This window comes from Pinus tabuliformis, chromosome 3_1 (genome assembly GCF_031772625.1).
Source record: "Pinus tabuliformis cultivar Carrire ecotype Pingquan chromosome 3_1, CPIR1, whole genome shotgun sequence".
Classification (NCBI taxonomy): domain Eukaryota; kingdom Viridiplantae; phylum Streptophyta; class Pinopsida; order Pinales; family Pinaceae; genus Pinus; species Pinus tabuliformis.
In genome coordinates, this window is record NC_142301.1 from 554,596,333 (window position 1) to 554,609,617 (window position 13,285).

At 34.8% G+C, this 13,285-nt stretch overlaps 1 protein-coding gene across 1 annotated transcript; it reads right to left on the minus strand.

The window, feature by feature from the left end:
• Positions 1-8,063: 8,063 nt before the first annotated feature.
• LOC149188207 (putative LRR receptor-like serine/threonine-protein kinase At5g48740) lies at positions 8,064-13,069 on the minus strand. Its single transcript, XM_089409892.1, has 15 exons — positions 12,994-13,069; positions 12,266-12,821; positions 11,643-12,112; positions 11,433-11,559; positions 11,259-11,330; positions 10,909-10,977; positions 10,737-10,808; positions 10,548-10,619; positions 10,181-10,377; positions 9,873-10,081; positions 9,598-9,724; positions 9,426-9,494; positions 9,106-9,295; positions 8,847-8,979; positions 8,064-8,712 (listed from the first exon to the last, which is right to left on the minus strand). The coding sequence occupies exons 1-15, from the start codon at positions 13,067-13,069 to the stop codon at positions 8,359-8,361; spliced, it is 2,793 nt and encodes a 930-aa protein (XP_089266018.1). The 3' UTR covers positions 8,064-8,358.
• Between the last annotated feature and the right edge of the window lie 216 nt (positions 13,070-13,285).

Below are 13,285 nucleotides of genomic sequence, written 5' to 3' on the forward strand. Positions count from 1 at the left end.
AATGGTGAACCCCCATTGAGCTAGGTGGGAGTGTGAGAAGATGTGAGAGGAAGCAAGAGTAGAGTTGTGGCCTAAGACATCGGTGCAGAGTGTTGCAACGGTAGTGTTGTGTTGAAAATAGAGGAGAGCCCTTAGCAGAGATTGCAGAACACAGAGAAAGAAGCAAGAGGAGGACTACCACAAGTGTTAAGAAATCAGAGTGTAGAAATTGCATCGACAAATAACCATTATATGGTATTTTACTTGTAAAATTATATGTCTCTATTTTTAGTTTCAAAATTGTATGAAAACATAGAACAGTGGTAGTGACAGGTTGCTTCCTAAATACTTAAGGGGTTGGTGCCTCTTGGTAGGTTGGTCCTTGCTGAAACTAAGGAGGTTGGTGCCCCCAGTGAGTGGGTGCTCACAAAAAAACAGATGTAATTAAGTTGGTGCTTAAATTACATCATAAAAAAACAACATATTGGTGGTTTTTTCCGTCTGGGTTTCCACATGAAAACACTGTGTCAAATGTATGCTTTACATGAGATTGTTGTTTGAGTCTGTGTATCTAAAATTTTAGTAATTTACTAATTCATGAATGAATTATCTCATATAAGAAAGAACATAAGAAGGAAATCAAAGTAAAATAAGAAAATAAAAGTAACAGTTTATTAAATTATTGATTCACCCCCCCCCCATCAGGAATTCCTTATTCCAAGAGATCATATTCTACAACCATAATACCAACCTTGCTAAGTTCATCACGACATTGTGTGAACTTTCTCAGATATTGTGGTAATGTGTCGACCTTTTCCATATTGATCTTCTAATGCTTGCCCTTCAGTGCCAACTTCTTGTGGTCATTATTGTTCTGAAACAAGTCTATCAAGGATTTCCACATTGGATATAGATTCTCTTTCTCATGGAGATTCGAGACAATATGATCTCGAACTCCCTTGAATATGGTCCTCCTCACCTTTGCTATACACTTATTCCATCCTGCTAGATATTGAGCATCAGATACTGGAGGTTTAGGAATATCATTATCTACGAATTCCTTCAACCTGTTATCTTCCAAAATTTCCTCCATCCTCTCCTTACAGTAAATATAGTTTTAGCTACCGTTAATTGAATACTCGAGTCATAGTCGATACAAACCCATCCTACTAGCTTTGAAGAATTCATCCTACAAATTTGATTCACCTACAAATACAACTTCAAATTCTCTTTTCTATTGTGATTTTTGCTCCGAAACCATATAGAAATTCCTTGTAGATTCAAAATTTCTTATGAAAATTACTAAATCAAAAGACTTAAATGTACTCTACTAAACTACAGAAAACAATTAAATATCACAAAATCACAACAAAAATATGATATAAGATTCAACCACACATTGCACATGGATTTATCTATATTGCATTATTTAGAAAATAGAGAAGAACTACAATGCTTTCTTAAGCCTGAGCAATCTTTGCACTAATATATTCTATCTCACTACTTCACAAGATGCCTCTGGTCAATACTTAAGCAAATTCCTACCTTCCCAAGTCCCTATTTCCTTGCGTTGTTCAATAAAAAATTAGCCCCTATTAATTAGGAAAATTCTCATTGGGAATTGTGTAATTGTTGCAGGCACTTCTCTGACTGGATGCACCACCTATACAACTTGGAATAGTCTACCACCGATACTACATCACCCTTGAAATCCAACCATAATTGGGTAACTTGAGTTATCTCCATGCATCATTTATTCTAGGTGGATTGATGAGTTAACTAGTTCATCACAAGTGAACACACCCCACTACTAGATCTTTCACTAGTTCATTTTTATTTAGAACTAGTTAAACTCACAATAACTCAAATTAACTAAAACAAATTGCTAGAAATTAGAAATAAATCATAACTAAAAGTAACTCAAGTGTCTCGTACTCGAATTAACTAATTTAACTGAGTGATCAGTGCCATATCACCTTAGTTAAATTCCTCGAAGTATTTTACCAAAATTGAAATTTGAATGTCTCCTAATTTAATTAAGGAAAAATTAAATTAGGAATTTATGGTTGCATTTTCAACACCTTATTATTGATTGATGCCACACTGTCTTATATGATTATTTCTTCTTAATGATGACTATAGTCAAGTTGTTGCCATTATTGCAATTATGTTGTTAATGTCATATGATTATGTTGCATATTCCTATATGGTGCATGGTGGTTGTCGATGACTATCATGGTCTTTCTACAAAGGATACTTCGTTATTGAGTTTCCTTTTTATGGTTAGAAATGTCTTGAATGTCTTTTGATGTAAAGGTAAAAAAAGACCCATGTTGTAATCACTATAAAATTCAGTCATGTATAGGCTATTGGGTCAAATGTGTAACCCCATTATGTTGGGTAATTGATCTAATCATAGGAGCATAGATTCATTGGTGATAGGTAAGGTCATATTCATTTGAGAAATAAAACCTTGATCAGGTTCAACATATGATCGGGGGAAGCATGATCAGTATGAATATTTCATGATTTCTATCAGCAAATCAGACTTACATTGATTAACACTACACAAGAACTACTTCATTAGCCTAGTTCAACCCTTTTCCCTTAATGTAAAAGAGGGAGAGAATACTTGGTGTTTGTAGGTGTGTTTGCAGGTGTTTGCACATGGTTTCCAAAAACCAAAGTGGTTGTTATCAAGTCGAAAGGGGTAGATTGTTGGCATTATGGTTAATGTGTTGTCCTTGATGGAAACCTGCTTATCAAATATATCCTTGATGTCAACTTGCTTATGGTATGATGGTTATGGAACTAATGCAAATATTAGGAATATTGATACAGATTACATAGGATATGAAAATAAAATGGAAATTCAGTTACAGATGGATGGAAAATGTGAAGTTTGAGAAGTATACATAGTACCCATGAAGAAGAGTCATGTACATAAGTAGGTACTATGAAAAAAAGTCATGTAGAAAATATGAACCATGGAAAATGGGATACAACAATCCATTACCATAGTAATTTCCCATATTAATTATTGTGGCAACATCTATTTGATCCCATCAATGAATACAATCAACATTAGAAAATGATTTACCTATGGTATTGGCTAAGGAAAAAATTATATAAGGATATGGAGATCAAGGTGTTATGTGTGCAAGTGAATGATTTATTCATATGCGATATAATCTAAGACAAGCGTGCATCAGTGAGCAACAAGATGAAATAGATCTAGGAGATCTAAAAGTGCATTGAGTACTAATGGTTATACTTGACTGATTTATTTATGTTTGAATATCTAATGATGCAAGATCCATTTGAAAATATGTTAAGTGATTTATGATTTCATAGTAAAATTTGAAGAAAGTATGTTGTGATTTGCAGCAAAGATCTGATTCAGTAATTTAATATTTTTATGCCACTTTTCTTCAGTAAGTTTGCATACATACATGAATCTAGTTCAGTACTATCGTATATAATTTTTTTGATATTTATTTAGTATGTTTGTATATATTTGCAAGTTTTATGCATGGTCATTGCATACACACATAATTTTTTTTTTATGGAGGTCGCATACATGTACTAATGTTTGATTTGCTGCTTGATGATGATGATAGTTGATGATGTATGTCATATTTGTTGTTGTCTATCAATGAGGTCTTGATAAGCATGACCTGTATATAGATATATCGATTGGATTGATTAGTTTGTGGCTTGGTATATTAATTAATAATGATGTTGCATTATGATTGGGTATTCAATGAGTTAGTATTGATATATCTGTGATTGGTTGTTGTTGTGACTCAATATTGTAATTAAGTTTGACTTTGTTTCAATATTCAGTGATTTGAGATCTGTACACAGATGTTATGCATAGTAGATGTGTACATACACGTGTTTTCTTTAGAACAATCACGTATATATTCTGAAGTTCATTTGTTCATGGTTTTCATTGACCACACATTGTTTCAGTGATGACTATCTAGTTAATCAGTGATTGGTTGGCTTTTGTATTCAGTAGCTTGATGTTTTAGTGACTTAGCTAGTTTATAGTACTTCAGTGATTCATATTTTGAGATTTTATATTTCAATTTGGCATATTGGTTTGTTATTATTGTTGGTGTGAGTCCAGTGTGAAATTTTTATGAAAGGTGGATTATAGTGAGGTACATATTTTTGAACATGAAATTGGAAATTAAAGTGAATTAAAAAAATTGATTCATCCACCCCCACCCCCCCTCAATATTTTTCCTGACATGTTGTACCACCCTTTGTTGTTCATGTGGTCTTTAAAATTCATATGTTCAAGCATTAGTGTCTTTATGTGCTATCATACACACATATCACTGTTAAATGTTATCAAACTTTAGTTGCTTAATAAACAACATCACCTTGGCTTACTAATGGAAATTTGTTGTGCATAGATAGCTGCAACATTCCAATTTTATTAGCTCATTAATATCAATGGGAACAAATACATTATTAGTGCCAGGTCACAAGAATACAAAGAGACACAAAACCATACACATAATTCATTCACAATAGCAGCCATATTTATAACACCTATCACAAGGCTTTAAAACCACACTAGATCTTTAAAGGTCTAGTGTTGAACCTTTTCTTGGTAACTTCTACGATAAAGGCCATCTAGTCCGAGTGTGGAACGTGGAATCTTTGATAACACTTTGTAATCCACATGGCCAATTTATGGAAATGGCATCTAATTTTTTTCTCTCTTCCAACTATTTTAGAACTTAAAACAGATAGCATTATTGTGTTCATCTCGTCAATACCTTTCAAATGATATAAATTTGACCTTGATCTAACTTATGGATCAAAAGATATGACCATTCAACAACAAACCAATTATAACATTTCCATGTCATCAATGATTCCCACGTGGAAATCACATAATAGCCTACACAACAACTAGCATGCCTATTTTGTCATCATGAACAAATCCTTGTGGATAGATGGGGTCCTTAGAATAATCAAATGTTGGCCTATTCCATAACTCTACAAAAATTTAGCTTAACTAGAGGGTTCAACCCCTAACCTAGAGGTCCTATCCAACCTTACCTCTAGGGCCAAATAAGAAAATTGACTCTGACTGGGTCGACTCCCAACTAGTGGTCCTTCCTGAATGTGCAACCTACACACCTTGAGTTGAGCACAACTTTACCAAAAATATGACCTTTCTAACTAACCCTCCTGATCCTCAACTTGGTGGGTCATACAGGTGAACTCAAACATATTTCTCAAGCCTCTTATACTTATAATTTTTCCAAGTTCCTTTCTAGTTTTTCACATATGCCACAAGCTTCAACTAACTCACTGAAAGATGTAGAGGAGTTCTAATGATGGAACTTGGAGAAATAGGATGCCCTAAAATATACACTCAGTCAATGTGCATTCATGGGATTTTATTTACAATCATAGGGAACTTGAACAACTCCCTTACATTGAATAAACACATTTCTTATAACCAGTTAGACCACATACACAATGAAAATAATTAACAAGCAATCTAGCAAACCGTATTCGTCAATTTTGTGAAAGTAACATAAAAATTTATGCTCACACAACACTTACAAGAATTTAACCATCTTTTTAGACATGCATATAGGAAATCAAATATCCATTAACAAGTAGGAATTTACATTCGTTAATATCCGTAGGACCATTGATCCATTACCATGCACTTATACATGTCTTTCAAACATAAGGAGCATGAATAAATACTTATCTCATGTAGAAAATAAGTTTGCAACTGATAATAGGACTTCAAATATCCACCTAACTATAGATGAGCTACAACGATTATTACTTGTTGTTGTGACCCCTAAGATGAAGCTTGAGGAGTGCTTTCTGAGGGAAAATTTCAACAAATAAACAACTAAAACAAGATATCATAAGGTCAATTTTCCTTCATCCCCCAACTACACAAAATTCTGCTTAGTCTTTTCAGAAAGTTTATACATAATAAACATGCATGCCAAGATGCTAATATAGAGGGAGTTCAACTCACTTTCAAGAGAAGAGAGCCCACAAAAAAGGAAGGTTCATTAGTGGATAAACCACCATAGGACCACAAAATCTATCTTACTAGATAATATGTCGGTGAGAAAAAACATTAATGTTCACATCACCTCGTGCTTCATCAACTCCCCAAATACTTGGGTGCTTCTCTCCAAGCCAGTGGTTCATAAATCCACAAGCTTGTAGTTGTTCTTTAACCTTAACGAAAGTCACTGCTTTCTATAATTCTTTGACATAGTAAGCCTCTAGGAGGATTCTTCAACTGGTTTTTAATCTCTATAACACTTAAAAATAATGAATTTTTGTTGCTACCTTCTCTGCATTCTCACCTCCACCCTTTTAGGTATTTCTCTTATTCTTAATACAACATTCTTTGCGCACTTTCTTTCGCTGCTTTTGTATGCTCTTAGAGAAATTGTTCTCTCTATATATGCCTCCCCTCATGCATGAGTGAGAGAGTGTCAACAAAAGTCCTCCCCTTGAACCAACCAATCGTCAATCATTCTCCATCATAACACACCAGTCAACCTCCCATGACAGCATAGCCCATGTTACCTTTAAGTGTTCTCCTCTTCTTGCTTGTTGTTGGAGCTAAAGGACACCTAGGCTTGTCCCTTCCTCTTTTAGTTAATTTATGGCACATTCAATCCTTTTAAAACCACTCAAACAACTAGGACTAATATTTTTAAAACGACAATTCCCTCAAGCAATCTCCTTCCTCAAGCAATGGAATTTGTTTCCCTCTCTCAGCTATTTAAATAATTATAATTATTTACAATGCGAGAAATATTAACGAGAGAATGTCACACGTGGTAGTGAGAAATTACACTGATTTGGTATAAGGACTTACATTCAATATTAAGGTAAAGTATCATTATATCATATTATACATTTAGAGTAATGTATCATTATATCGTAATCAGTTGGATGACGTATCATCATATCTTTGTTCATAGTCATTCAATGCATCAAAGGATATGTACACACAACCAAGTTGATTAGTGTGTGTAACAATATTATATACAATCACTTTTGTGACAATGAATAACACCCAATAACATTGAGTTGGTATTTAATTTACTATTTCATAATAATAAAATATTATGCTTATAAATATATTAACTAATATTTTTTAATTATATATATAAAAACTTTTATCAAATCATTTTAAAAAAATATTATTATAAACATATATTAATATCTCTTTCTTAGATTAAGGAACATAAGTCAGAAGAAAAATACATAAATAGTACATTATAATCAATATAGAGATCAATGACTAATAAAACATCACTTAAAAATATAGATAATAAAATGAAAGGATAATTCGTATGTTTGAAGAGTAAATAACCTATACAAAATATGTAAATGTGAAATTGTAACCTACGACCGAATCATAAAACATAAACATAAACCTACATTAATAATAAAGCAATATACATAGTCACTTGCGAAATTGTAACATATGACTGAATGCTAAAACATGAACATAAACATAAACCTACATTAATAAGAAAGCAATATACATAGTCACTTTCTTAATTGGATTAAAAATACAACACAATTATTAAACAATACAGTAATGATTAAATAATATACATATATAATGAGTAAACAACAAATCAACTTTAAAAACATAAACATAGACCTACATTAATAACAAAGCAATACATCTAGTCACTTTCTTAATTTAATTATTAAACAATACAGTAATGATTAAATAATATACAAATATAATGAGTAAACAACAATTCAACTTTAAAAACATAAACATAGACCTACATTAATAATAAAGCAATACATCTAATCACTTTCTTAATTTAATTATTAAACAATACGGTAATGATTAAATAATATACATATATAATGAGTAAACAATAAATCAACTTTAAAAACATAAACATAGACCTACACTAATAATAATAAAGCAATACATCTAGTCACTTTCCTAATTTAATTAAGAAATACGAAAGAATTACATTAATGATTAAAGAATAAACATATATAATGAGTAAACAATAAAATATATCAATCGCTAGTAAAATAGCATTTCAAAGCATATATATTCACTCACAATAAATATGTATACATCCATACAGACATGGAATAAGTAGCGACTAACTTCTCCAGCGTATTGAAAAAAAATTAATTTTACATAGGGACATAGTGAAAACAGAGTGTCTTTCGACTTGACGTGACTCAGCGTGGTCATTTATTTATATTCTATCACTAATAGATAATTGGTTTACTGCATTTCAATATTTTCTATTGAGCATTAACTGAACTTAACGATTAACTTAATGACACTTATATATGCCATTGCCATCCATCACTTAACTATCGTCCTTGAGATAATGTAGAGAACTTGTTGGAGCTGCTTTCAGTCGAATCCATTTCCTTCGGTACACTGGAGTCTACAGATAAACTGGTCAGGCTGACATCTAAATCTCCATATTCGATACCGATATCCGAAATTGGAGCAACCTTATCCTTCTCAAGCTTGATAGCCTTCTTGAGCTCTGCCACTATCTCATGGACGCTCGGTCTAGAGGATGGGTCGGCCTGAACAGATCGGATCGCTAACTTGGCAACGACAGTGATGGATTCGATGTCGTAATTTCTACCCAACCTCTTGTCTACGATTTCCACCATTTTGCCAGGATTTTCATCCATCTCCACATACGGTGTCACCTGTAATCAATACAGGAATAACTATCATTGTTAGTGTGCAGAAGAGCATACAACACAAAATTTTATTCGGAAATCCATGTTAAATTATGTGGTTGCGTAGTTTAAAAGTGGTATTTGTTAATCAGATTTCCTACCCATCGAATAAGGTTTAGTTGCTCTTCAGGTAGATTTGCGTCTATGGGCTGTCTACCGCAAATCATCTCCAGCAAAACCACTCCAAAACTATACACATCACTCTTCTCCGTCAACATTTGAGTGCTAAAATACCTGTAAAAAATCCCATAAAAAAGTCATTGACGGAGAATAAGCAAAAATAAATTACTTCTTTTATTGGTATTAAATCTAATTGCTTAAGCCTCACGAATATTGCAAAGACTTGTATGTTTAATATACTCTGGATCCAGGTATCCTAAGGTTCCTTTCACTGTAGTGGTAACATGAGAAGCCTCCCCATCGATTGTCATTCTGGAAAGGCCAAAATCGGCCAGTTTTCCATTGAATTTTTTGTCTAGAAGGATGTTGGCGCTCTTGATATCCCTGTGAATTATCCTTGTGGTGCAACCTAAATGGAGGTATTCCAGTCCTTCAAACAGAAATCGCAGGTGGGTGAGATCAGAAATAAGCTAAGAAAATATGCTAATAAATAGATAATGCTAACGAGCGTTTATGTCACAAGCGATATATCATGTAATGAAATGACAGAAAAGAGTTACCCTCTGCTGCATCTAAAGCTATTTTGAGCCTAGCTATCCAATTTATCGGAGAAAGAGTTGCTAAAGGGCCTGGCAATTAAACAAAAAGGCATATAAGTTTTAGCTGCTTAGCATATATAATAATCTAATATCCACCAACTCAATTAAACATGTCCTGGTGCAAAATATTTACCATAGAGGTGGTCTTTTAGGGACCCTCCAGACATGTACTCATAGACAAGCATAAGCTCTCTTGATTCCTTACAGTAGCCGAGTAGAGACACCAAGTTCTTGTGATGGATTTTAGAAAGAAGATCAACCTGATCATCAAGAAAAGCCATCACATCAACTTCAAAAGCACATATAAATAATTTATATTTTTTCTGGTTACTAATGAGAACACCGGTCAATTTTATTCGACATTATTAGCTTGGATCCAAAAATTGAACCGTATCACATGCCAGCTACCTCATTCAGGAATTCCTGAACCCCTTGCTTGGAAAACAAGGAGAGCACTTTCACAGCTATCTCCTTTCCATGCTGCAATTTACCCAGGAAAACCGATCCAAAACCCCCTTCCCCAATCTTCTGACTAAAGTTTTGTGTGGCTTCCGTTATCTCTTCTAGAGTAAACGCGCGGGACTTTGCCGTATTTGGCATTACGAATGATGAGGTGTCTGCAATTTATCCATCGCAACGAAGTTAGAGTCAAATGTTACTAAATTCCAGGGGCAATCCTACTATTAGTAATACTAAAATTCAGGATTTTTCCTGACCTTCGTCCAGGGCATCTTTTGAATCCTTTTCCACGCTGCTGCTCTGTTTTCTCTTCAATTTCTTGTGACGCACAACAATAATTGCTATCAACACCAACCCGATGACTAGACTTACACATAGTATTATTCCAAGCAAAAGCCCCCATCTGTTCTTGTTTGGATTCGACGGGATATGTAGGTTGCGGTTCCCAGAGTATCTGGAACACGTGAAACGAACGAGTGTTTCCATCAAATGGATTGAGTTTCATTACTGTCTCCGGCATTCGTTTCATTGATAGCAAAGTAAACATGAAGATAATTCTTAACTTGCATATAATAGAATTGGAATCTGTGGTTGAATACACGCAGTAAAGAAATAAATAATTACCTGAATTTCAGTGAATGCTTGTTGAAAAGATTGCAAGGAATTACGCCACCGAAACTATTGTTCTCTATAAACCTGTCAAAGTATTGTTTTGTATATTATATAAACCTGGGGCAATGACCAAAAAGAAAAAAAAGAGATTGCTATATGATTTTACTGCAAATTTTAAATAAAAGGACGAAAGAGGCGTACAACTCTTGAAGATTTTCGAGTCCACAGAGCCAGTCGGGAACACTACCGGTCAAGTTGTTGTTTTGTAGATGTCTGCACAATAAGCGAAATAATGGTTTGTAGTTTTTGTAATTAAAATGAAGATAGGTATGGTTTTGTGAAAACGCGTGGCTTATATTGACAAGAAACTTACAGTCTCTCCAACTTGCTTAAATTGGAGAAATCCGGCAACGATCCAGTCAGATGGTTGTTCTCAAGTGACCTGGCAATGGTAACACGAATGGATGAGGTGCCCGTTGCATCATCACTTACTTGAGAAGCGCTTTACATCATAGATTACTTTATATCGCATTTGGGAAGTTATGAAGAACTGGCGTAAATATCGAGACTATTTTCTATCACTAATTTCGAAAAGGTTGGATTTCCTACAAGATTAAAATTCGCCAAGCATTTGAAGCGCTTTTTAATGGCTAACAGTTTTTTCAGAGGTGGATAATATTTGCCGTTACCGATACACAATGAGTATCATGTAATTTTACTTACAAACTGACTAATGCAGTCAATTCTCCAAGAGTATCAGGTACCGGTCCTGTTAGGTTCCATCCTGACAAATTGCTGTCAACACAAAATTCTCTTAGCCTCTTATATTATCACCGATAAGTTTGGTCAGTTTTACAGCTTCAAATATAAATAATGAAAGTAAACAATTAAATTTACATTTCTGAAATTCTGACGGACGAAGAGCTGTTGTCACAGACAATTCCTTTCCACTCGATCAAATAGCAAGGATCGGAAATCCAATCTGTTACGCCAAACCTTGTTTTAAGAGCCTCGAGAGCTTCAACTGCAGACAACACGAATTCGTTAGACTTAGCATGAGGAATTTCAACATGAAGGATTATTCTTTTACGAGTAAAGTGCACTCACTATCTTTCGAATATGTTGCCGGTTGAGTTGGAATAATCGTGTAATACTCTAAAGCATTGAGTATGACACCAGCTGAATTAGTCAAGGGCGAAAGTATCACAGTTATCGCTTGTGTGCCGCTCTCCAGAAATTCTCTTTGCAAGGCAGAATAATTTCGCGCCAGAGTAATATTATTAGAACGTGGTTGGCCATTTATCCAAACGGAAAAGGTCATATGAGCCGGCTCGATATCTGCAAAATAGAGCAGCAACAATGTTTGCTGACCCTCGTATTTTCCTCCCGCTAGATTTATGACCATGGAGCCATTGGTCGTTGCACAGGCTGTTTGCATCACAATAGATGGAGGATTATTTTGGGTATTGTATGCTGAAATGGACTGTTTAGAACTTTCAAGCTTTGCACCAAAAGCATTTTGGCATAAAGCTCCCTTTAATGGTGTCCACAAGCGGTCGAACTCGTCTTGAGGATACCTGCTTCATCATGCAAAGTTATTCAGACTACAGAAAAGAGTATCCCACTTGTAGAATAAAACAGCAGTAACAATCTCCTCCGCATATATGGCACCTAAAACTTATTGCGCTTACATTTCCGTACCCAAAACATACCGATTTCAAAAGGTTTACCTGACAGACAATTGACCACCAAGATCAACTCTCGCTTCTAAATTCAACATTGTTCGTGGCTTAGCGTGTTGATACATGCCATGCCGGAGGGCCCTCAACTCGAGAGCAGAGATAAAGGGATCATTAGCGTCCGAGGTTCGGATCAGGCAGGTATACAACACTCTGCCAGAACTAACCAATACTTCTTCATAATAGATTGGAGGAGATTCTCTCAGGTTTCTAGGTCCTATATTTTGCACAGCCAACATACCCAGTGTCTCGATAGAGAAAGCAAAGGTGAAGTTTGACAAATTTTGTAATCCAGAGTAATTTCCAATAGCAAACCATAACCTCACGAGGTAAGGCAGATTGGGAACCAGAGGCAAACGATAGCAAGACTTTCTGAGAGGCTTTGGAAAAAACCGTAGAGTTTGCAAGTAGGATCCTAGGGCTGCCAGGGTGGCGTTCCCTATGTCTGCTGGCACACCGACGTCTATGTAATTAGCATCACTAACCCATGTTATGTTGTTTTTGCCAGTGTGAGTTGTATTACCTCCGCAACTTATGCTCAGAAATCCTGAGAGCTCAAAGGATAACTTGTCAAACAAAGCAGCATATAAACATGAAACCCTCAATGAACATATTATAAAAACACAGGATTCATGTATAATTCGAAAATTAAAGAAACTGAAGAAATCCCTGCATTGAGAGCGTCCAGGATAATTGTCTACAAAGATAGAATTAATCACCTGGTTGAGCAATGACAGGGAGTAAATGAAACAACACGCTGACAGCCACCAGACCTTTCCGTGTGCGGCAACCCATCTTTGAGATAGTTGCAATTTTTTTTAAAACGCGCAATATTCGAACATCGAAGGCAGGATTAGAAAAGGGTGCATATGGCTATTTGTAAGCATTGAAATGATCAACAATATGGATGGTTCCTTGAATTGGTTACTGTGATTCTTGACTTTCTAATGAAATGACGTTTCGAAATTTTTTACCAAAATTTTGTGTGATGATCAAGAGTGATATCTTAAT

Coding starts and splice junctions, on each gene's coding strand:
- LOC149188207 (XM_089409892.1), bottom strand. CDS start 13,069: ATGGGTTGCCGCACACGGAAAGGTCTGGTGGCTGTCAGCGTGTTGTTT. Junction 10,809..10,908: donor TTAAGCAAGTTGGAGAGACT/GTAAGTTTCTTG, acceptor CTTATTGTGCAG/ACATCTACAAAACAACAACT. Junction 10,378..10,547: donor AAGCATTCACTGAAATTCAG/GTAATTATTTAT, acceptor CACGTGTTCCAG/ATACTCTGGGAACCGCAACC.